Source organism: Nicrophorus vespilloides, unplaced genomic scaffold (genome assembly GCF_001412225.1).
Source record: "Nicrophorus vespilloides isolate i.1.1-1 unplaced genomic scaffold, Nicve_v1.0, whole genome shotgun sequence".
NCBI classification, from domain to species: domain Eukaryota; kingdom Metazoa; phylum Arthropoda; class Insecta; order Coleoptera; family Silphidae; genus Nicrophorus; species Nicrophorus vespilloides.
Window position 1 is genome coordinate 3012 of NW_017096948.1, and position 24556 is coordinate 27567.

At 35.7% G+C, this 24556-nt stretch overlaps 3 protein-coding genes across 5 annotated transcripts; 2 read left to right on the plus strand and 1 right to left on the minus strand.

The window, feature by feature from the left end:
* The first annotated feature begins 1386 nt into the window (after positions 1-1386).
* On the plus strand, positions 1387-13714 carry LOC108558560 (protein yippee-like 2). Its single transcript, XM_017915523.1, has 5 exons — positions 1387-1480; positions 10111-10252; positions 10692-10735; positions 10851-10959; positions 12184-13714. Coding segments are annotated over exons 1-5 (387 nt in total). The 5' UTR covers positions 1387-1478; the 3' UTR covers positions 12274-13714.
* A 957-nt stretch (positions 13715-14671) lies between these two features.
* On the plus strand, positions 14672-20723 carry LOC108558559 (PAB-dependent poly(A)-specific ribonuclease subunit PAN2). 2 transcript variants are annotated; one of them, XM_017915521.1, is made up of 15 exons: positions 14672-14847; positions 15363-15512; positions 15571-15861; positions 15915-16111; positions 16175-16398; positions 16459-16729; positions 16782-16878; positions 17299-17544; positions 17604-17849; positions 17910-18072; positions 18132-18244; positions 18314-18493; positions 18575-18667; positions 18725-19728; positions 19792-20723. In XM_017915521.1, the coding sequence occupies exons 2-15, from the start codon at positions 15366-15368 to the stop codon at positions 20078-20080; spliced, it is 3561 nt and encodes a 1186-aa protein (XP_017771010.1). In that variant the 5' UTR covers positions 14672-14847; positions 15363-15365; the 3' UTR covers positions 20081-20723. The 2 variants fall into 2 exon arrangements, with proteins under 2 accessions (XP_017771010.1, XP_017771009.1); XM_017915520.1 differs by lacking the exon at positions 14672-14847 and adding an exon at positions 14993-15148.
* A 457-nt stretch (positions 20724-21180) lies between these two features.
* LOC108558558 lies at positions 21181-22592 on the minus strand. 2 transcript variants are annotated; one of them, XM_017915518.1, is made up of 2 exons: positions 21600-22592; positions 21181-21414 (listed from the first exon to the last, which is right to left on the minus strand). In XM_017915518.1, exons 1-2 carry the CDS (start codon positions 22279-22281, stop codon positions 21254-21256), a joined length of 843 nt encoding a protein of 280 aa, XP_017771007.1. In that variant the 5' UTR covers positions 22282-22592; the 3' UTR covers positions 21181-21253. The 2 variants fall into 2 exon arrangements, with proteins under 2 accessions (XP_017771007.1, XP_017771008.1); XM_017915519.1 differs by having other exon boundaries at positions 21331-21414; positions 21560-22586.
* Between the last annotated feature and the right edge of the window lie 1964 nt (positions 22593-24556).

A 24556-nucleotide genomic window follows, 5' to 3' on the forward strand; every position in this document is an offset into this window, starting at 1 on the left:
ATTTGTTCCGAAAAAAATTAAATATTTATACGGTAGAAAATGTGTGTGGTTGCTCGAAATAATACGACCTATCCAGTAATATCGTATTAAAGTACCGTAGGAAAAGAGGGTTTTAACAACAACAACAAAAAAAATATACCAATCATCTATTATTCATTAATCTTCTTTAAAGAGGAACGCACGCACTTGGATAATATATCGCTATTTCCTCTTTTTTTTTTTTCATTTCGCTTACATCATTTAACCACTACAGCGAAGGCTGCATATCAAATCATCGTTTAATAACGTGAAACAAAGGAAAATACTGCAGTTGCATAATTGTTTATAACACTGGTTGTTATGGAAATTCAATAACAGTCACGAAGCAAGATGTTTGAATTGATAATCCAATTTGAGTGCATTATCAGAAAATGTCACCCCTCTTTACTTTTCATTTTACAAAAGTTAAGCAATGCGTGTCGAAGGACAATACTTTAATGGGTAATTCAATAATACATATACACTAGGTCCTCTTTTTATTTCAAGAAGCATTTTTTTTAACAACTATTTTAGGTCATTTTGACACGTTTTGAAACAAATTGGCAAACCATTTCATCGAAAAAGATGATAATTCTGAACGAGCATTCAAGTTTCAACGCGAGCTTCAGAATTGCATTTCTGGATATCAGGAATTGTCCAAAAAAATAGCAAATCCATCTCAAAGTTTAAATCAAAGGGAAAAAATCAACATGCGAAGTTGAAACTAATTTTACTTGTGAAGAATCATTATCTTCAGGACATAGATCTGATATGGTGACTATCCCTTCTAGTGATGAAAGTCATTTCGAACCAGTTCACAAATTATGCCGAACACTCTCATATAACTCATATAATTCTAAAGAAAAAAATGTGAAGAAAGATTAACTTTCATAAAAATTTTCTGTATTTCTTTTTGTAAAATTTTTCCGTATAAATTTAAAAAGAATATGTTAAGATTATATTTTTCTGAAATTTAATAAACTTGTCTATGATTGTTAACGTTTTCATAAAATTATGAATAAACATTTCAGAAAGAATATAGTAAGACTAATTATTGTTCTGAAATTTAATAAACCCTTTTTGATGCGATTTTCGGTATATTGTAACTCATTGATTTAGTTTTATGCGGTTTTAAAAAATTATGAAACGTATTCTTTATTTTTATACGTGTGTCTAGTCCATTTTTGTGCGATTTATTTTTATGCGTCTTCCTGTGGAACGTATCTACCACTGTATTTATTTATTTTATAGTAAATAATATTTGTAATTTAAAACAGATTAGTTTACTAATTGCATTTTTTTCTTAATATATTCTTAAAATTGCGTTACTGATTTTCGTGATTCTATTTCTTGTTTTTCTTTTATTTTTAGCTTCATATTATACCAGGGACCTGACAGACATACACAAATATTTTTCAGGCGTGCATAACACAAAAATATTTATAAAACATATAAACGAAATGCAAGTATAGATTTTTCTTTATTTATATAATAATTGTGTGATTTAATTAACTGAGAGCTTAGCATCGCGCTTGTTGATTAAAACTTTTCCAATCATCCTATTTCCTAACAATCGTTACGTAGTAGAATGGTTGCTTAACCTTGAACTTTAGGCAAATCGATAACAATGAACAACGACGATGTGTTTATTGAGTTTAAAGCAGTTGGTTTTTTTTTGTTTGTGTGCTTTTGTAATTGCTTCTTGAGTGTTTCCAGGTAGATGATTTTTGGGAAAATCTAGTTAGTAATGAATTCTGGAAATCATCCTAATCGAAATAATTAGATTTGTCTTCGAATTGAGAGTTTCTAGGTAAATGAGAGTAAAACCATGAGATGATGATGATGCGTTTGGGGAAAATCTGGTTAGTCAGTGGAATCTATCATTGAAGCAATCATCCTAATTTGCGGTTGTGCAGTCACAATTTCCTCCGTTAATGCGTTACGAACTAAATGGAAATCGTGTGATCTTTTGCGAAGGAACAACAGCTGTGTCGTCGTCGTGTTGTTTGTTGTCTGCACGATCTGCTTTTGCTCCTCATCCAAGGCTGTGAGTTGCGACGCCTTGAGCGAGTCGAGATCAACAATGGAATGGAGAGAATCTAATGCCAAAATCCTGCTTCTTCCTGCCGCCTAGTCCTATTTGTTATCCGTGGTTGCGCGGAGCATGCAATTTAGGTTTGGGGGGGTTGTAGGAAAAAAAAATAGGGTGGCACTGGAAATTGGGTCAATTGCAGGCGGTGCAGTCCACGCAAATAGGTCACATTTTCCGCCATTATCACCGTACATATCAATCCCATGATTTATTAATACACGCTCCTTAGCGTAAGCCAATTTCGCATTCAAGGAAAATCCTTGAGAACGGTCTAATTTGCTAAATTATAAATAGACAACACCGTTGGAATGGAATTACGCTCGGTCGTGTATTTTTATTGTTGTTGTTGTTGCTGCTGCTGCTGAAGCCGCCGCCTCCTCCGCTACAACCAAAGTAATGAATTTCTCTCCTTCCTTCTTTCACTCGACAACAACACGTCCACCAGTCTCATTTACTTCTTGCTGTTTTGTTGTTTTTTTTCCTTCTTCCTAAGCCTTATTGAAATATATAGTTATTTTATTACGCACGACACTCTGGATGTGTGTGTATATATAGAGAGAGCCGTATCGATTCGGAAACATTCCATAACCCAGTGAGCGCAGTTTACGTGCATTTCTTTTTCATTTTGCTTCATTATTAAATTAGTCTCCAGGACGTGTTAAGTGACCCAATCTAATATGTGGGTGCATTACATTTGCACTTAACATAAATCCGATAAACATTACTTTTGCACTTAACTCCTTCAATCATACATAATCATAACTGTACATTATTCATAACAAATTCTATCCATACACATTTATTATTCAAATTTTTGAGATCGAGTACTAAAATAATTCAATCTTAAAGCATTGTTTATTCAAATGTTGGTTTGTTTGTTTTTTTATACAAGTCCTTCAAACCCTTACCCAATTTCGCAGAAAGTCGCAAGAAGATGTCTACGCTTTTTTTTTCTGTATTTCTCTCCCCGAAGCGCGCACTTAAATTATATATTAGAATTTCTGAAGGCTGACCCTTATCAACATCAGTACGTTAGAGAAAAAAATTGATAAAACATCAAAAGATGTCACTTTTTCATTCCAGTTATTTTCGTTACTCCCTTCATTATTATTAATATACATTTCTCCTTCATTGTCGAATCAATAGACGGACGACTTAATGACATGCGTTTTGGAGAAACGAGTTAATTAAATTTAAATCAGTGTTTGTATTTTTGTTCATTTTTATTTTGTAAACTGCAAATTTATGTTCGTCTGAAAGCAATAATAATGGAATTTATTCGCTTCGTCGAATTTTCGGAGCGCTCGTAATTCTATTGTGTTATAAAAATATAATTAGCCACTTGTCGGATGAAATGTAGAAATTCTGTATGAAAAGAATTGTGTTTCGTGCAGTATATACATATATTGAAGTCAATACAATTAGGATTTTTTTAAGCTTATTTCTTCGAAACTATTTCAGATAGATCACATTGAAATTGAACAATTTAAACTATGGAATTTGAAGTTTTAATGAACAAATGTAAATATGAAGTTTAAGGGAAATTCTATAGTATAAAACTTGTTTACTTTGCTATGAAGTTATGCTAACAAATGTTGTTTTATAACTTCTTCAATCCTACATAATCATAACTGTACATTATTCATAACAAATTCTATCCATACATATTTATTATTCAAATTTTGAGATTGATTGAATTTTCGGAGCGCTCGTAATTCTATTGTGTTATAAAAATATAATTAGCCACTTGTCGGATGAAATGTAGAAATTCTGTATGAAAAGAATTGTGTTTCATGCAGTATATACATATATTGAAGTCAATACAATTAGGATTTTTTTAAGCTTATTTCTTCGAAACTATTTCAGATAGATCACATTGAAATTGAAAAAATTGAAGTTTTGATGAACAAATGTAAATATGAAGTTTAAGGGAAATTCTATAGTATAAAACTTGTTTACTTTGCTATGAAGTTATGCTATCAAATGTTGTTTTATAACTTCTTCAATCCTACATAATCATAACTGTACATTATTCATAACAAATTCTATCCATACACATTTCTTATTCAAATTTTTGAGATCGAGTACTAAAATAATTCAATCTTAAAGCATTGTTTATTCAAATGTTGGTTTGTTTGCTTTTTTATACAAGTCCTTCAAACCCTTACCCAATTTCGCAGAAAGAAGCTTTATTAACGTCGCAAGAAGATGTCTACGCTTTTTTTTTCTTGTATTTCTCTCCCCGAAGCGCGCACTTAAATTATATATTAGAATTTATGAAGGCTGACCCTTATCAACATCAGTACGTTAGAGAAAAAAAAATGACAAAAAACATCAAAAGATGTCACTTTTTCATTCCAGTTACTTTAATTATTATTATTATACATTTCTCCTTCATTGTCGAATCAATAGACGGATTTAATGACCTGCGTTTCGGAGAAACGAGTTAATTAAATTTAAATCAGTGTTTGTATTTTTGTTCATTTCTATTTTGTAAACTGCAAATTTATGTTTGTCTGAAAGCAATAATAATGGAATTTATTCGCTTCGTCGAATTTTCGGAGCGCTCGTAATTCTATTGTGTTATAAAAATATAATTAGCCACTTGTCGGATGAAATGTAGAAATGCTGTATATACATATATTGAAGTCAATACAATTAGGATTCTTTTTAAGCTTATTTCTTCGAAACTACTTCAGATAGATCACATGGAAATTGAAAAATTTGAAGTTTTGATGAACAAATGTAAATATGAAGTTTAAATGAAATTCTATAGTATAAAACTTGTTTACTTTGCTATGAAGTTATGCTAACAAATGTTGTTTTGTAACTTCTTCGATCCTACATAATCATAACTGTACATTATTCATAACAAATTCTATCCATACACATTTCTTATTCAAATTTTGAGATTGATTGAATTTTCGGAGCGCTCGTAATTCTATTGTGTTATAAAAATATAATTAGCCACTTGTCGGATGAAATGTACAAATTCTGTATGAAAAGAATTGTGTTTCATGCAGTATATACATATATTGAAGTCAATACAATTAGGATTTTTTTTTAGCTTATTTCTTCGAAACTACTTCAGATAGATCACATTGAAATTGAACAATTTGAAGTTTTGATGAACAAATGTAAATATGAAGTTTAAATGAAATTCTATAGTATAAAACTTGTTTACTTTGCTATGAAGTTATGCTAACAAATGTTGTTTTATAACTTCTTCAATCCTACATAATCATAACTGTACATTATTCATAACAAATTATATCCATACACATTTCTTATTCAAATTTTTGAGATCGAGTACTAAAATAATTCAATCTTAAAGCATTGTTTATTCAAATGTTGGTTTGTTTGTTTTTTTATACAAGTCCTTCAAACCCTTACCCAAATTCGCAGGAAGTAGCTTTATTAAAGTCGCAAGAAGATGTCTACGCTTTTTTCTTTCTGTATTTCTCTCCCCGAAGCGCGCACTTAAATTATATATTAGAATTTCTGAAGGCTGACCCTTATCAACATCAGTACGTTAGAGAATTTTTTTTGACAAAAAACATCAAAAGATGTCACTTTTTCATTCCAGTTACTTTAATTATTATTATTATTATACATTTCTCCTTCATTGTCGAATCAATAGACGGATTTAATGACATGCGTTTCGGAGAAACGAGTTAATTAAATTTAAATCAGTGTTTGTATTTTTGTTCATTTTTATTTTGTAAACTGCAAATTTATGTTCGTCTGAAAGCAATAATAATGGAATTTATTCGCTTCGTCGAATTTTCGGAGCGCTCGTAATTCTATTGTGTTATAAAAATATAATTAGCCACTTGTCGGATGAAATGTAGAAATTCTGTATGAAAAGAATTGTGTTTCATGCAGTATATACACTTTGTTCTCTTTTTATGCGGTAGATAAGTTCCACAGGAAAACGCATAAAAATAAATCGCACGAAAAAAGACTATACACACGTATAAATTTAAAGCATACGTTCCATAATTTTTCAAAACCGCATAAAACTAAATCAATGAGTTACAATATACCGAAAATCGCATAAAAAGGGTTTATTAAATTTCAGAAAAATGATTAGTCTTACTATATTCTTTCTAAAATGTTTATTCATAATTTTATAAAAACGTTAACAATCATAGACAAGTTTATTAAATTTCAGAAAAATATAATCTTAACATATTCCTTCTAAATTTATACAGAAAAATTTTACAAAAAAAAAATGCAGAAATTTTTTATGAAAGTTAATCTTTCTTCACATTTTTTTTCTTTAGAATTATATGAGTTATATGAGAGTGTTCAGCATAATTTGCGAACTGGTTCTTAATCACTTTCATCACTAGAAGAGATAGTCAGCATATGAGATCTATGTCCTGAAGATAATGATTCTTCACACGTAAAATTAGTCTTAACTTCGCATGTTCATTTTTTCCCCTTTGACAATATAATCAGTGATTAAATGTTTCGATGGCTTTGCTATTTTTTTGTACAATTCCTGATATCCAGAAATGCAATTCTGAAACTCGCGTTGAAACTTGAATGCTCGTTCAGAATTATCATCTTTTTCGATGAAATGGTTTGCCAATTTTTGTCAAAACGTGTCAAAATGACCTAAAATAGTTATTTAAAAAAAAATGCTTCTTAAAATAAAAACCGCATAACTTCAAAACCGCATAAAAAGGGGACCGAGTGTACATATATTGAAGTCAATACAATTAGGATTTTTTTAAGCTTATTTCTTCGGAATTTGAAGTTTTGATGAACAAATGTAAATATGAAGTTTAAAGGAAATTCTATAGTATAAAACTTGTTTACTTTGCTATGAAGTTAAGCTAACAAATGTTGTTTTGTAAAAAAAAAACGTATGCATATGAAAGTTGAAAACTTATTGAGCGCAATAGTGTAGAAAGTATTCTAATATATATATATATTGTAATTAATTGAAAAGTGCCTGAGGACTGCCTGGAAACATAAATACGAAGAAACAAACAAAACAAAAAATTGCAATTTCAGCATGCCGCGCGCGACATCCAGGAATTGCTCGTATCCAGAGGGCTAAATTACTCGATTCGCTTGGGCGTGCAAATAAATGCAGATCTAATTTATCGCCGCGTACCTAGAAACTGTGCACTCCTCGAATAACGTTTGTACACGTAGAGAAGAGCTGTTGCGCAATTGAATACAATCTAATATTCATCATCCCGGTGGCTCAGGAAATTTCGGAAAGCGTAAACGTTGCAGCATTTTCGAAGCCGAAGTGCGTTCAACGTTTCTGTTTCCGAGTTATAAATAAATTGGAGAGTTTTACATAGCACGTCGTAAACAGTTCCGTGAGGATACACAAGTGGATTGGTTAAGGAAAAAAAAACGAAGAAATTATTAAGTGTAATCAGGATTTTCGTGCAAAAAGCGAGAGTTTCTCCTCTGGCAATAATTCATTTCGTTATTACCAAATCATCTAAAAGCGATGGTTGAGCAAGAGAGAATTGTACAAGAGATTTACATCATCTCGCTTTTAAACTGTTAGAAAGCGACGCTCGTTCGATGAAGATAATCGCAATTATTATTATGTAAATGCGTACATCTGTGCTATTGCTTGGAAGCAAATCTTATAAGGGTATCAATACAAATTTATATGCTGTATGCATACACGAGTTTTCAGCTTCGGCTCATAAATATTGCATTAATATAACATTTTTACGCTCGCGGAATTGTCGATCGCTCGAAACGAAAATACAAAGAACTCTTCGGCCAAGTGAATCACTCCGCCGTCTCGAGTACTTAATGCTCTGCAAATAAAATCTGCAAAGTTATATATGGCTACCAAATAAGACGAACAAGTCTTAAGCTCGTTCAGCTCGAATTGAATGAAGAGAAGGAAAAAAAAACTGTATGCAATTAAAATATTATTAGGTTTTTTTTGCCATCATATTTACGGATCGGAATATTGGGTAGACGACAGCAAACAAACACTTTGATTCTATTACGTCTGTAAAACGATACACATCGATCACTTAAGGCAAACATCAATTCATCCGAACGCGACACATTTGTTCTATCAATCTCTCCTCTCCGGCAAACGCGATCCATTTATTAATAGGACTGTATTCTTCCTGCATACAAAATAAGTGTATGAGCATTTCGCTTAACGAGCAAAATGAATTGTAAGAAAAATGACTCGCATAACGAGTGACGATGAGAAGAGTAGTCCCGGATTGCTACATCATTTGTAAACATATTTTTGAATATGTTTCACGAGTAAAAATTTGGAAATTTTGGTACGGATTAAACTCGTTAAACGATGTTCCACTGTATATAATAATGAGTTTCAATTCACCTTTAAACCAGATCGATCGGAACTGCTTACAACGTTCATTTCCACTCAATTTTCCATTTACGTATCTACAGGCTATAAATAAAAAAAAAATGTTATTGATAATCGAATCGACTGCGAAAAAAAAAACAGAAGAAGAAAAACACAACGTGTGTCGTTTGTACGTCAATGCAAAGTACTGTTTTCAAAGCTATTATAACGTGTAAAGTGTTCAATTGCCATAATTTACATTGGAAATAATTACAGTTTACTTGAGTGTAATCTTTATTGGATTTTTTGTTTATTGGAATCATTACGATTCTTGTATTCAAGAATTATATGGTTTAAGTGCGTGATGATGATGAATACGGGTTTCACATTAAGAATGAATCAATTTATTTCATGTATAATTAATGAAATCAATTGCAACGGGAAATGAATATGCGCAATGTTTATTGTTGAATGCACCAATTGCGATCGGATGAATTTGTAATGTGTTTTTCTTTTTTCTTTGAAACAATGAATTTGTTGTGATTTGCTGGTTTCATTTGGAAAATACTTATACACAAAATTGTAAAAACAACAATTAAGACCCGGATAGGCCTGTCTTTCGGCTGCGACACACATGATCATAATACAAGAACTAGAAGAAATATAAGAATGGAACGAAATACAACTAACATAAAGAACAGGAGTTTGCTGGTACAGAGCGTTGTACAGTACAACATGTTTCCAAAGGAAATAAGAATGAAAAACGACATAAAGAAGTTCAAAATAAAAATGATGTGTTGGATGTGGGATCGCGGAATGAAGACATAGAACATGGAAAACCAACAAGCCTGCTCAAAATACCGGTTCCAAGGAGCGTATCAAAAGAACCGAAGTTGAGGGAAAAGAATAATAAATAGTGTAAAAATTGTATATAAATAATTAAAAAAAAAGAAGTGATTTGACGAACGTCTGAAATCTGCGTTAAGTTCTTGTAATATATATATAGTTCAATTGTGAATTCGAACGTTGCGATCTTTGGCTGCGATTAGGATTGAATAAAAATAAGCGTTCGTAAGGACACTCGAGATCGTCGGTAATTGAATAAAGCTTGAACGACTCTGAGACGAGTCATTGTTGTAACACTTGACGGTCGGAGCGTAAATATTTTCGTTTCGTTATGTAATGAGCATATTTTTGTCTTCAGAGTTGCGACGAGGATGAAACGTTTGTAAATCCCGCCTATTGAAATCCCGACCACTATAATCCTGACAATATCAAAATCACGACAATATCTTCTCTTTGTTTTGATATAGACTTATTTATAATAAACCTTAACAATACAATTAGTTTTAATTCAGAATATTTCTTATTGCAAAAAGATATTGTCGGGAATTTGATACTATTGGTTTGTCGGGATTTTGATGTAACAATGTCCAGTATTTATGAGTAAATTTGTTTTTGAAACATAAATGTCATGTATGTTTTGTATCGATTGTCGAAATCCAATAGGAAATTAAAAACTCAGGTTTGTTTGTTTCAATTAAAAGTTTTAATTGGATGAAAAGTGAGAGCCGATACACATACAGTAGAATGTTTGTTGTAGCTAATGTATATTTCCGCGCGATGCGTTCGTTTTGCTGAGTGGTCTAATTGATGAGTTTGTTTGTTTTATCCGTTGTTGCAGGTGTGACGAGCACGCATGGCCTGCCGTCGCAGCCATCACCATGGTGAAGACGTTCCAGGCCTATCTTCCACAATGCCATCGCACCTACTCGTGCATCCACTGCCGGGCACACCTAGCCAACCACGACGAGCTTATCTCAAAGGTAACATCATCCATCAATTGTTTCCATATCCATCAACTTCAAGTAAACCATTGACGCTTCGGAACGTTATCAAAAAGCTGTAATATTTATGTTGCTCTGCCCGTTCGAGCGAAATTTGACGGGATAACAGTTATACGATGTGTGTATCTGAACGCGAAATGCTTTAATATTAGACAAAGTAAACAGCGATGAATCAACCGCGTTGCTGTACACACACATAGGTGTTTAATAGGTGATAACGGTCACGTTTCGCAATTAATCCAGATGGGGCTGTTGCTACCCGAAAAGCCACTCCACTTTGGCCCGGATCAATCGATCCCGAAAACTGTTAAACATGCAGACGACGCTCAACAACAAACGCCTCTGTGCTTACTCTGTCGTTCCCCGTTTTGTATCTTCTCTTTTATTGCTATATTTTTTTTTCCATCTCAATTTCCAGTCATTCCAAGGCAGCCAGGGTCGAGCGTATCTCTTCAATTCTGTGTGAGTATCACGGACCATCGATCCGCATTTATCTACGTCCCATCGATTCGCAATCGTTATTCCTTTTCCCCCCATTGTTTCATTATTTTATTTCTTCTTCGGATCTGATCCTCAGGGTTAACGTGGGCTGCGGACCGGCCGAGGAGCGCGTCCTGTTGACCGGACTCCACGCCGTCGCCGACATCTACTGCGAGTGCTGCAAAACCACCCTCGGCTGGAAATACGTAAGTTTCGCAGAACCGAATTGATTCGTCCGAGCAATTATGTAATTGCCGGCACCGGCGGACCGGAATCCCTACAACCCTCTTCAACCCTACCGCTCCCTCATCATTAAAGCAGCTTTTGTCTCCGATAACGATAATTAATGTGCAGTTGGAATTAACGAAATCTGCATTTTAATGATGACGGAAAAACCAATAGAAGGATTTCCATTGCTTCGACTGTAGTAGGCAAACTGCGTTTATTATTCAACAATGTTGTCAACACCTTGTCATGTTTACATAAGTGTTTGTATTGTCCGCATCCTCCTAACTACATTTATCATTTGCTCAACTCTGATTATAAATTGCTGAAGCTATTAACATCTTGTCTAGAGTTTAGATGTTAAATGTCAATGTCTAGTCATTGTGTAAATATCATCAATGATTTTTTCATCATCATGAAATATTAACATTTCTATAATATTTAAATATTTGGTATATTACCGTTTATATTTAGCAAACTGATCACGTCACGTTCATTTCCAGGAAATTTCATCCCTTTATCATTTGCTCAACTCTGATTATAAATTGCTGAAGCTATTAACATCTTGTCTAGAGTTTAGATGTTAAATGTCAATGTCTAGTCAATGTGTAAATATTATCAATGATTTTTTCAGCTTCACGAAATATTAATATTTAAATAGTGAAATTACTACTTCAATATTTGGTATAATACCATTTATATTTAGCAAACTGATCACGTCACGTACATTTCCAGGAAATTTCATCCCTAATATTAATTGGACAATCAGTCGTTGGATATTGGATATTATTGTCCGTTCTAAATTAATTGCGCTACTTAGTCAATTTAATTCCATTGTAAAGTTCGAACTGATAATATTGATTGCCTTTAACTCTTCGCCTACATTTTTTATTAATAGCACCAACAATGTTGCAAATCAAGCTTTTTTTTTATATAGATATTATTCATGTTTTAAGTATGTTGGAGAATCTTACTAATAAATGTGGGCTTCATTATCCAACCCTTGTTTGCTGACTGAAGGGAGAAAGAGAGATGTGCGTATTCATTTCGCTTCGCAGTCCAATTAAATTGTCGACGATGGCATTGTCCTCCCGCGGAAAACGTCGTCTAGACTGGTTGTGCGCGGACATATCATAAAGTTCCACCTGACTCCTGAGGCAACAAATAAAATGTCTTTTCTTTATTTCATTTTTTCTTTTTTGCAGGAACACGCGTTCGAGTCCAGCCAGAAATACAAGGAGGGAAAGTTCATCATAGAGTTAGCTCACATGATCAAAGAGAATGGATGGGACTGACATTTCTGCAGCACCTGGTCACAACCACCGAAATGGCATTCACATTGTCTAAAGCCGTGTCCGACTTCTGCCTGGCCGGCAAACTTCTAATGTTAAGTATAAATTTCTACTTCATGGACTGGACCTAGTTGAAATCGTCCGAAGTGCTCTCAGCTCATCCGAGGACAACAGCAACACAAAAAAATAATCAACAACAAAAGAGAAAACGATAACAAACAACAACAACAAATTGGACATGGATGTTAATTTTCTATTTGTGTTCTTCCCCTCTAAAAAGAAAAATCAGGATTCTTTGTTTCGTTCGAATCTAAAAAAAAACACTGTTTTGTTGCCTGTGTGTGTGTTATATTTCAATATCTCTACTCGCAAAATCGTTTCGGGAGCAAAGAATTTTCACCAACAACAAAATCAAACGTGTGTTTCTGTGGCGCGAATTAGATGTTTAACATGACCCGAGTCTCGTAAAAATGGTGCTTTATACATACATCTATACATATATTTTCGATTTGTTTTAAACTCATATCAGTGTCTAATCGATGGATAAAAAAATTACACTAAGAACGTGCAGCTTGAGCACTTGAGCTTTGATTGGGATGTACAAGAATTACAAAACGAAACAAACAAAACTTGAAAACAAAGCAAACATATTTTTTGAAAAAAAAAAACAAACTGTTGGAAAAAGAAAAGGATTGAACGTTTCATTTATTCTTTCGTGCCCTTCGTTTCGTTTTCTTCTCTACTAAATTGGAGTGCTGCATCAACAAAAAAAAAAACAAACAAACAAACAAAAAAAAATAGAAAGAAAACGGTGTGGATAAGAAATAAAAATAAGTCTGTGTTACATAAACTATAACTAACTGTGGTATGAATCTGTGGTAAAAAACAAAAAAAAATAATTAAAATAGAATTACACTCTCGCACACGAGTAACAAAAATTAATGGTGTCAATCTTCTGTTCTGTTTCTCCAAAAAAACAAAGAAAGAAAGCAAAAATTTAATCTATATATATATTCTATATTTACATTAACGGAGGTGAGAAATACGCGTGTTTTCTGATAGATCTTATTTCAGTTTCATTAAATGTTTTTTTTTTTCAACTTGATTTCCGACACTGGGTAAAATATATACACATATAATAAAGATATATAAAATATGAATATTGTAAGTGAGCAAATTCTTTGTTACTTAAACAGAAACTACTATTTACTAAGTTTAGTTCTTAATGATGTGATTTTTTGTGATATATGTTTTTGAATGCGAGTCGTGGAAATGGAAAAGCGGCGGTTTTATTTCGATTTACCTGGTTTACATTTTAATTTGGATACAATATCTACATTACACTCCTCTTCTGGTATTGTGTGTGTGTATGTGTGTGTGTGTTAATTTTCGCGATTTTCACGAGGCAAAATGCAAACTAAAACAAACAAAATTTTTTTTTTTTGAAAAAAAAAATAATGAAAAATACTAATGGAATGTACGTTTGTTCGTGTGATCTGCGTATGGCGGAACGAGTTCCAAAATACAAACAAGTGTGCGGATCGCGCGGTAATCTCACGATTTCAACTATTATCATATACTGCCAGTAGATTTTAGCAGTTTTATCATCATTATCATAATATTTATGGTGTAATAATTACAATATAATTGTATTTTTTTTTTAATTATTATTATTATTATTGTTGTTGTATTAATTAGGATGTTATTAGTTAATGTCCATTAAATGTTAGGTATTCTTTTTATTTTATATATAATTATCGTGTTTTATTTTCGTTTCTATTTGTAATTTATTATGATTAATATAGTCTTTCGTGTTTTTCATTTTGTGAAACATGCGCAATTTGCATATTAAACATAATTAACGCAAGCTTGTGTTTTCTTTTTGTTTTGTTTTCTATTTTCCGCCTACTACTTTAATCTTTAACTTATCGACTCATTCCTATACCTTTCCACAGACTTTATATCCTATACCTAACAATAATTGCATTGAAACATGTGGGATTAATGATTAACTTAAATGCTTCAACCACGAACGTATAATATTCTAAAGTTAGCTTGTGCAGCTTTTAAGTGAGTTTCGTATAGTGAAGTAGATACATGTGCAATAAAAGGACTTAATTAGTATACATCATATTTCTAAAGGAACTTCCGAAGTTCTTGTTATTAAATCATGCTAGTTTTGCTATATTAACTTTATAAAAGTTTTTTCATTAAATTCTAGTTAAATGCATACGTTAATAATTTTATAGAGCAGTCTTTGTGTGTTTTATGTAAAGATTTATTGATTCATTTAAACAGTAAAAGTTATTTTTAAATTATAGATATTTTAGATCATGCAGGCAACCAAATATACACTGAAGCAATGCAAAAACTCTATCATCTTAATTGATGACTTCAACCTGTACAATTTGTTATTAGCTGTTATGGTATCGGTTTGTGGAACGTTTCGTGTAATGTCTCATTAATTACAAACATTAATAAATAAATGCAGATAAGTGTGTTTAACAAGAGATCATCAACTTGCGGTTTACACCCAAGTTTATACGATACTTGCAGTTCCAATTGGAAACAGTTACTGTAAGTGTTAACATAGTAAATGTATCTGTATGAAAAACAACGAAAAGAAACAAGTTGAAAGATGTTGAAAGAAAGATGATTTTAATGTGGATGGTTAACAATGGTAACTTTCGTTCCATGTGGTTGGCAATCGAAGGATGATGGTTGACCCAGAACCACTTTCACTTCATATAATTTCCTAACCTGTATAAAATAATTTCATAATAATTTAGTTCAAATATGTTTTTATTATGATTTCGCATTAAACAAAGGAAACAAAGTACAAATTTTTATTGCAAGCATGTATTTCGACCAAACTGGTGTAAGTACTATTTAACAAAAGAGAAGAGAGAAACAAAGGCTTCTTCCAATTGGTGTTGAAAAAGAAGTTTTTCTTTAAGAGTAAAATAATAAATAAATAGTTAACAATTTTCATACTAAAATACACAATTGCCATAGCATTTTCTTGGTAACCAAGAGCAACATGTGTAATGGATTGTTAAAATAACGCGACATTTGTTTATTTTTTTGCGTAGATAATGGGGCCTGATGTGTCTGAAATGTCTGGTCTGGAGAGTGAATATGTGCAGACCCAGTGCGTTATGGCAGATGGAGGCGACAGGTATGGGGTATGTGCATTGGCCTTTGATCAGAGCGAAGAGCTATTATGGATGGGCAATCAAGGAGTGAGTCTAATCAAATCTGTCTTATAAGAATTTCTTATGATACATTGATATGTTACAGGGACATGTTACTTCTTACTATACGGGGCATATGCAAAAGTACACTTCATTTCAAGTGCATCAGAATCAAGATATTAGGCAGATATTAACAATGGATGAGGGAATCTTAGCATTAACTGCTACTTCACTGAGGTGTCAGATTCGAAGGGGCATTCCAGTGTTCACGCACACATCTGCTCATATGACAGAGATGCAATGCATGCTGCAATTATCGCCGCATCGACTGCTCCTCGGGGGCCATAAAGATAAATTAATTGATTTCAATATGGCTGTGTGCAAAGAAACTAAACGGGTAATTTTGTTGATAAACTGCTTTAAACACTTGATTATTAATATACACTGTAGGCTGACGTTGGAGATGCTGGTTGCGTTATGTTAAGAGGTCACTCGAGATTTGTTTGTGCTGGTAATCCTTTGGGAAGGATAGATTTAAGAGACCCCAACAGTTTGAAGGTCGAACATACTCTGGAAACGCACAGTGGTAGTTTGAGTGATTTTGATATTCAAGGCAATTTGTTGGTTACTTGTGGATTTAGTAGTAGGTCAGTTATAGAATTTAATCCTCTTGGACATTAGGTTTAATAATGCTCTTATTGTTGTTATAGGCAAGGTGGTAATTTGTCTGTGGACAGATTTTTGATGGTTTACGATTTGAGAATGATGAGGGCTGTGAGTCCAATACAGACAGTTGTTGATCCTTTGTATTTGAGATTTTTACCATCAGTGTCTTCAAGGTTGGCTGTTGTAACAGCTTTGGGCCAGGCACAACTGGTGGATACTGTAGCTTTATCCAATCCTAAACTCTCGTTATTGCAAATGGAAAATCCAGGTATTGAATACTACTAATCAACGTGATTGTTAATCATGTTATTAATTGTAATTGAATCAGGAACGATGTGTTTGGCGTTCGATATAAGCTCGTCGAATCAGGCTATGTGCTTCGGCGATAACGCCGGTTCAATGCACCTGTTCTCCTCGCGCGAAGATGTAATATTCAACAGCTACTCGAGGATGACTGAACATGCAGATACTGTAGCGTCGTACCCGAATTTCGGGATCGACGATTACGATACTCCATTGTCCGTCATCCCGATGCCGTTAATATCTACAGAAGTTCTGGCTTCGGATTGGCCCGCTCATTTGATGGCGAACACCTACAGGTAAATATTAACTGTGTGGTTTGCGTTACAGTCCACTGATTCGTTTGCTTAGGAGGGCGCCGGCAATAGATCCAGAGATTCTCAGAACAATGAAGATGCAGGGTCCCATCGGCTACGCACCAAACCCGAAGGCCTCGAGGCGCAATCAAGTGAGACTAAACAATAATTTACCTTCCGTTTACTTTTATTAAGACTGATATGTCGTGTCATCACTGGATTGCCGAAAGAAAAGAATGATTATTAATTTGTGTTCGCACATCTATTATTATAGTGTTATTATGATTATTATTATTATGTTTGATATGGATTTAATTGTCAAATCTGACAAGTATGGTTAACGTTGCTGTTCGATTTACGTTAAATTCCGAGTGATATTTTCTGTTGATATATTTTTATTGTGAATCGCTTTAATTTAATTTATTATCCACCTTCAAGTTATAGAATAAATGTCAGTTTATTTGCGTTGTTAATTTGCTAGTTGACTTGATGATATCGCACACACCTTCCCATCGATAGGAACAGGATCTTGTGCATGCAATTGCGGATGGTTAAATTTCCTTGTTTTGTAGGTGATGTACAATCTGGAGAGTAACGGCGTTCGGTCGCAGTCCAAGCAGTATTCGGAGAGCAGGAACTTCAAGCAACCCGTCGAGGAGAGCGCCGGATTTGTTGCCATTCCTAAGAGATACCGCAAGGTCGAAGTGAAGTACAACAAGCTGGGAGTCGAAGACTTTCAGTTCGATCAGTACAACAAGTCGGGTTTTCCAGGCTTGGAGGCGATGCTCCCGAACGCATACTGCAATGCGATGATACAAGTACGCCGACCGTTAATAACCGTTGCGACAAAACGAATGTTACGCGAATATAATTTTAGGTTTTGTATTACACAGAGCCTCTGAGGGCGACGCTGTTGTCGCATCTGTGCGAAAAGGAGTTCTGTTTGTCCTGCGAGCTCGGCTTCCTCTTTCACATGCTATCGACGTGCCAGAATACGCCTTGTCAGCCTGGCAACTTCCTGCGTGCCTTCCGCACCGTTCCAGAAGCTTCCGCGCTCGGCCTCATCCTCAGCGATTTACATCCAGAAGCCAAGATGAAGGTCGACTTGGGCGCTCTAATTCAGGTTTCATATTCGCATGCATAATCATCATTATTTTAAACTAAACGCATAATCGACTTGTAGAGCTGGAACAGGTTTATACTACATCAAATGCACGTGGAAATTTTGGAGATCAAAAAGAAACGCGAGGAAGGGAAGATTAATAGAAAACCGTTTGTGTACAAAGAGACTGATTTTCCAGCAATATTAGGAGGTAGTGATAGAAAAAAGAATTTCAGTTCTTCAGGTAATTGAAATCACTTTTGCGTGATTTTCTAATTGATCTTGGTATAATGTGTATTGTAGATGTGAACCTTTCGAAATTGGAAGACGAGAAGCGCGAGGAGATTACCGAGATTAGCCAATTGCTAGGAACGAAGCAGCTGCATATAAATAGCTGTTTGAAGTGCAACCATGAAGTATGCATCTATTTTCTTCTTCTATTTGTTACTGGTTGGTTTATCTTGCGTTTTTATTTTGTTCAACAGGTGAGGAAAGAATCTATTTTGTTGGCCTGTAATCTGGTGTATCCCACTAACGAACCTGAAAGAGACGAGTGGTCATTTTGTGATATCCTTAAAAGGTCCTTAACTCCAGAACAGGTTACGCCGGCATGGTGTGACGAGTGCTCTAAATTCACGCCGACGTCTCAAGCTAGGGTACTTCAAGTAAGTGATGTTAAATTCAATTTCAATCTTGTAAAAACCATTTGATCATTGTAACTACTGTATGTTTTCATTTTTGTTTAGTCTCTACCGAAACTGTTGGCAATTAATACAGGACTGCACAATCCGCAGCACAAATTGTTTTGGCAAAGCCAAATGGATAAGATTGTCGCTAAGGTAAATTGCGTTTTGCTTATCTCGTTCTGTGATTATTACGTTATTATTTTTATTTAGGCAGCAACAACTGGTTTGGATACTACTCCTACGAGATCATCGACGCCAACATCTTCTATAAGTTCATCGAAACCTTGTAGGTACGGGGATAATTGTTCGAGACCCGGTTGCAGATTTAGGCATAGCTTCGATGTCGCTCCTCAGCAATCAACAAGTAGCAATCCGTACTGCAGTAACAATTGGCTGCCGCACAGGTTGCGTATGATTCTGAAAAACGATCATTTAAGTATACGTAAATTAGAATTGGACTCTGATGAACCGAACGAAGACGATGGAGAGAGCATGGAGTACAATCTAACCGGCGTTGTTTGCTACATAACGGAGCCGTCGACGCAGGAGAGAAAGAATTTGGTTGCTCTGATCAAAGTTCCGGGGAGTTACATGCAGGATGGCAACAACGAACCGGCATGGTACCTTTTCAACGATTTCAGTATAAGTTGCGTGCCCGCTCACGAGGCCACCTGGTTCAGTTTGGATTGGAAGACACCGTGCGTTCTGTACTACTCCACTGATGAGGTGACAAACGCCTCGACGAACATATTCCAATCGCTGAACAAGGACATTTTCACGCAAGTAAACAGCATTGCGAGAGGCGGTGGTTCCGCTGGAATTACTTTCACACCGTTGGCGGAACACGAGATGCCGATGCCCGGTGATCTGGTGGCGATGGACGCGGAATTCGTCACCTTAAACCAGGAGGAAGCGGAGCTCAGGAGCGACGGAAAGATGTCGACGATAAAGCCGTCTCAAATGTCGGTGGCTAGAATTACCTGCATTCGCGGTCAAGGTCCACTCGAAGGCATTCCGTTCATCGACGACTACATCTCCACGCAAGAACAGGTCGTCGATTATCTGACCAAGTTCTCGGGGATTAAACCAGGCGATCTGGATGCAAACTTCAGCTCGAAACACTTGACCACTCTGAAATCCACGTACATTAAGCTCCGGTTTTTACAGGACAGTGGCGTGACTTTCGTTGGACACGGTCTTAAAAATGATTTCAGGTGAAGATTGTCATATCATTTTTCCAATAGCTTCATTATTTAATCATTACCATTCATTTACAGAGTGATCAATTTGGTTGTACCACCGGAGCAGGTCGTGGACACTGTTTTCTTGTTCCATCTGCCGCATCATCGAATGGTCTCCTTAAGGTTCTTAGCCTGGCATTTCCTAGGTTTGAAGATCCAATCGGAGACGCACGATTCGACAGAGGACGCTCGTGCCGCGTTGCAGCTATACCGAAGGTACAAAGAGTTGGAGCAGGAGAACAAGATCGGCGACGCTCTTTCTGAGCTCTATGAGACCGGTAAAATCCTAAACTGGAAGGTGCCCGAAGACGAGTCCCATCAATAATCATAAAAACCAACACGAAATAAGAGCCGACTCATAAGCACTCCACGTTTTGTCATTGCATTTAATTATTATTAGTGAACATGTATTGTTTTATTTATTCTATTCAGATGGGAATATGCAAATACCTTTTTTCATGCTCAAGGCAGATCTCAAACGAAATAGTTTTCATTGTTTCATTATGTTTTTTTTTTTCAACAAATTTTTCAGAATTTTTAGAACGGAATATGAAGAACGAAGGGAAATAGGAAAAGTGAGAAATCGATATGTGAATGTATTTTTCTGTGATATTTTCTGTTTCGCTTTTTGTCTGTTCGTAAACGATTTTTTTTTTTTTGGAAACTCTTGTTGCCGGACGAGACAACAGCTTACGAACGTATCATTTCTTTGTATTTTTTTTGGTTGAAGTTACATTTTTTTCTCCGGACATTTGTCTCGTTATACCCACATGTCGTCATTCCAAAGACATTTCAGCGTCTCGTTTGTACATAAGAAAATATATATGTAAAGAAATGAAGCAAAAGAAATGTGAAGTATATTAAGAGAGAGAAACGAAGTGATTGTTGAAAATTGTATTTTGCTATTTTTTTCGAAAGATGGAACAAACAAGAGAAGATTTAATGAAAATAAGATTTTATAAGAACTTTTTTTATGGTTTTCATTCATTGCTGATACCCTAATGTCTTATCCTAATTAGAAATATTATTGTCTAGGATTTAAATATTTATTGATTACTTAGATGTTTTGTACAGTTCTATTTAAGCTTTGTTCATTTAACCAATCAAGAGTGTGTGAGTAGAGTTGCCTGGGTGTTTAATAACAAAATTGCAACAAAGTTACAGGTTGTCATCATAGAAGGTGAAGAATTTGAGTCGTTGTGCTTCAATAAAGGTAAGTTTCTTGTAAATATGGTATTATTAATAGTAAAAGCATTGTATTTTTCTATGTGAATAATTTGTAAATTGTTTTTAGAAGTTCTACAATGGATGTAAAAATTAAAGACGCGTCTACTGTAGGATTGTTGAGCTTAGGTGTTGGGTTAATGGAATAAAGCACATGGGTTAGTTACAATGATTATATTAGATATATATTTGTCGGTGACAATCTCTATATATGTATATAAATAAATAAAAAATAAATTTTGGGATATGTTAAAGATTTGAGATGCGAACAACATCAATGCCTACGCAGGAACAATCTGTACCGCGGATGCCTCGTTTCTCTGACGCTGGTGTCGGAGTCCCCGCACAATTGGCATTGGGATGATTGCGAGCTGAGATCAATAATGGGTAATGTGGGGAAAGTGCAACGACGATGAAGGGTTGGTTGCCTACGACCTGCAACAAGAGAATTGGTTTCTTGAGGAAAGAAGCTTTTTTTTTATGGTAACACGGGCAGAGGCGGGAAGCGACGAAGATGACATTGTAGAAGAGTTGCACAAGAAGGGGGAGCAGAACACGTATACCACCTTATTTGCGCTACCTTTAATCTAAACGCAAAGGTGGCCTGGACACCTTCCTACCGATAACTTGATTGGTGGGGTTCCCGTCGTAGATGGAGTCTTTCCTCATGGACTCTTTCCGGGAATGCCTGAGGACGGTGAGGTCGGCCAGCGAGCACTTCCTGGTCAGCATGTGCTTCTTTTTCGCGCCGTCCGCCGAGTTCTGATCGCTCTTGGCGCGGAAGAAGTCCAGCAGAGCGGCGCCCAGGGACGTCAGCAACAATCCAATTGCTATGTAAATGACCATAACGGCGCGGGGCTCGTTCATCTTGCTCGTCTTCGAGGCGATCTTCGATGGAAGCCTGTGCTTCGCCTCGTTGTGCACGTCCTCGGGTGTGCAGAGGCTATGCTTCTCGTACAGATGTTGCAGGATTGTCGGCAGGACGTAGATCCGTCTTAACGAGATGTGGCTCGTCGGCTGCTGCTGCTGCTGCTGCAGCCTCTTCATTTTCAAAAACTTCTTTTGCTCCCTCTGCAGCTGCTGCCTCTGATCCTCCACCTCTGCCATCCTGATCTTCAGCTCCTCTTCAGCGACTGCCGCTTGTCGTTGTTTATTAACACTTTCCTTCAGTCCCAGGGCATTGTTCCGCCTTATTTCTGGTTTCTGTATGGATGTGTTTAGAAGGTATGCGGATAAATAGAACAATGAGAGCCCAACAGATATATAGAATATTATGGTTCTGCGTTGGTATCCGTTCTCCATTGTTAAGTCCGAGCTGTGCACGATTATTGTTGTAGGAACACACACTAACAGATGTTGGAGCAGTCACATTTTACTATTATTATACGTCGGCCTCTCAATTTCCCTTTTATTTCGCGGCTCTTAAGGGACAAAACGCGTACACAACGAACGATTCGTACACACACATCTACAGCGGACGGGAGGATCGCGCGGCCACCTCTAGGAATCGATATCCAGCAGGCTCCGAGCAGATGCCCTGTCCGTTATTCCTCCCCGCCGCCGAACTCGAGCAGCCCTTCACCTTCCTCTGACCGTCTGCTCAATTTGGCGCACGCGTTTTTTCCTCTCCGCGTATTACGACTCTCCCCTATTATTTACCCACAATTTATCTCCATTATCAATCAAATAACGCAAACACGAACGATATCGATGAGCTCTTCACATTTTAATATCCGTAGATTAGTTTCGCTTTATCAATAGTCCATTCAAAATGTCCCCGACGCACCATCATCAACATCATACATCGACGCCTTCGATCTATTTTTACATCGTATTGACGCGCAACAAATTTATCTGCTAATTAAAAGCTTCCATTACTATTTCCATTTTCTTTCCGCAATCAACTTCGATCTGTTTACACGCATCACTTTTAAATTCCTCAAGTATTCATCATCGCATACGTGAATATTCCGATTCTTATCGTATCGCGCCGCTATGTTTCACAAATTAATATTTTGGAAGTCGATACATACATACATAACAATGATTACTCACCTACTGAATTTAAATAACAATGCCCTGTCTTTCTTGGCAAACAATGCCGAATATTTTAATAACTTTACCCTGACAATATCTTCTTACCAACTAATTTCCTTACACAGAAAATACAATTCCAATAAACACATGTCAATTTAATTATTACTTTACATGAACTCATAAAATAACAGCTCTTAATACCTTCCACACATTACATATGAATTACAATTTGGATAAATGTGTAATTTATTGATGTTTTCATTTGATAATTCTTATAGTTTTCGGTCAAGTGAATTGGATTAACATGGTAATATTGGGTATCGAAAAAAAAAAAAAACAAGAGACGGCGAATTAAACAATTGCTGTGTCCTAAAACAAGTGTACGCATTCCATGGGCGACGTTGCGTGTCCAGAAAACACAGCTAGGCAATTGTGAATGTATTATAATATATATACCGAAGGCGGCCAGTCCGAAACCGAGCGCAACAATTAAATACAAATGATATTCGAAATGGGAAACGCTCCAGTGGATGCTGCGATCTAACAGCATATTTTTGCTACTGTTCGTACACAACCACCTCGTCCAGGGTCAGCAAAAAGTGCGGCAATAACGGACCTCTACAGCCGCCGCCACTAAACTACCAGAACAGATTGCAGATGGAAAGAAGCAATCCTCTTCGGTTACTTCAATTGAAAGAGAAAGAGATAGAGAATTCAATAACCGATAATTAATTATTTTCGCAGTGCGATGAGGAACATTTACGGGACTTCTTGCGACCGTTCGGAACGGAAACACTATTACATCATGTTGCCGGGGGTAAGGAATGGGAGTGTTATCGAAGTCCAAGATAAGCTTCCAAGAATCGGAGAGGAAGTCATGGAAAAAGTCATGGTATTCGGAAGGCAAACAGTTCGAGTTCGAGCGTGCAGTTTTTTTTTTTTTTGAAAAAATAACTCGGTAAGATATATTTCCACACAACAAATATACGAGCTTATAAATATAACCTTTGTGTTCTGACACAATCGGGGACACACATACAAGTATGTGTATGCATACTTGCATGTGTGTACGACTGATAAGGTGACCTGTGATAAGAAACCGCTCGGCTCGTACCTGGGTGTCATGGAAACGGGGGGCTCAGTTTAACCTTTCGTAACCGCGTACACGCGCTCTCGATTCAAAACGAAAATCAACTAATATTAGTTAACTATTATTTCCAACTAAAACCAATAAAAAAAAGCAACAACAAGATTTGCGGTGTGTGATGTAATGAGGTGGACAGTGCAAAAGTAAAAGACGTAAGCGAAGAGAATGAGGAACGGATTTATCGCGTCCGAAATGTAAACTGCACATCATTAATCATGCCCAGTATCGACGTTACAAATCGATATCGTTTCGACTCGCCGTAATCATAATAACAACAACAACAATAACAGCAACAGTAACAACAAATTTAAAAAAACAACAACATCGAAGCGGAGAAATAATAATGCCGACGATTTCTGCACCTGTCCGCAACGGTGATTTATAAATATGCAC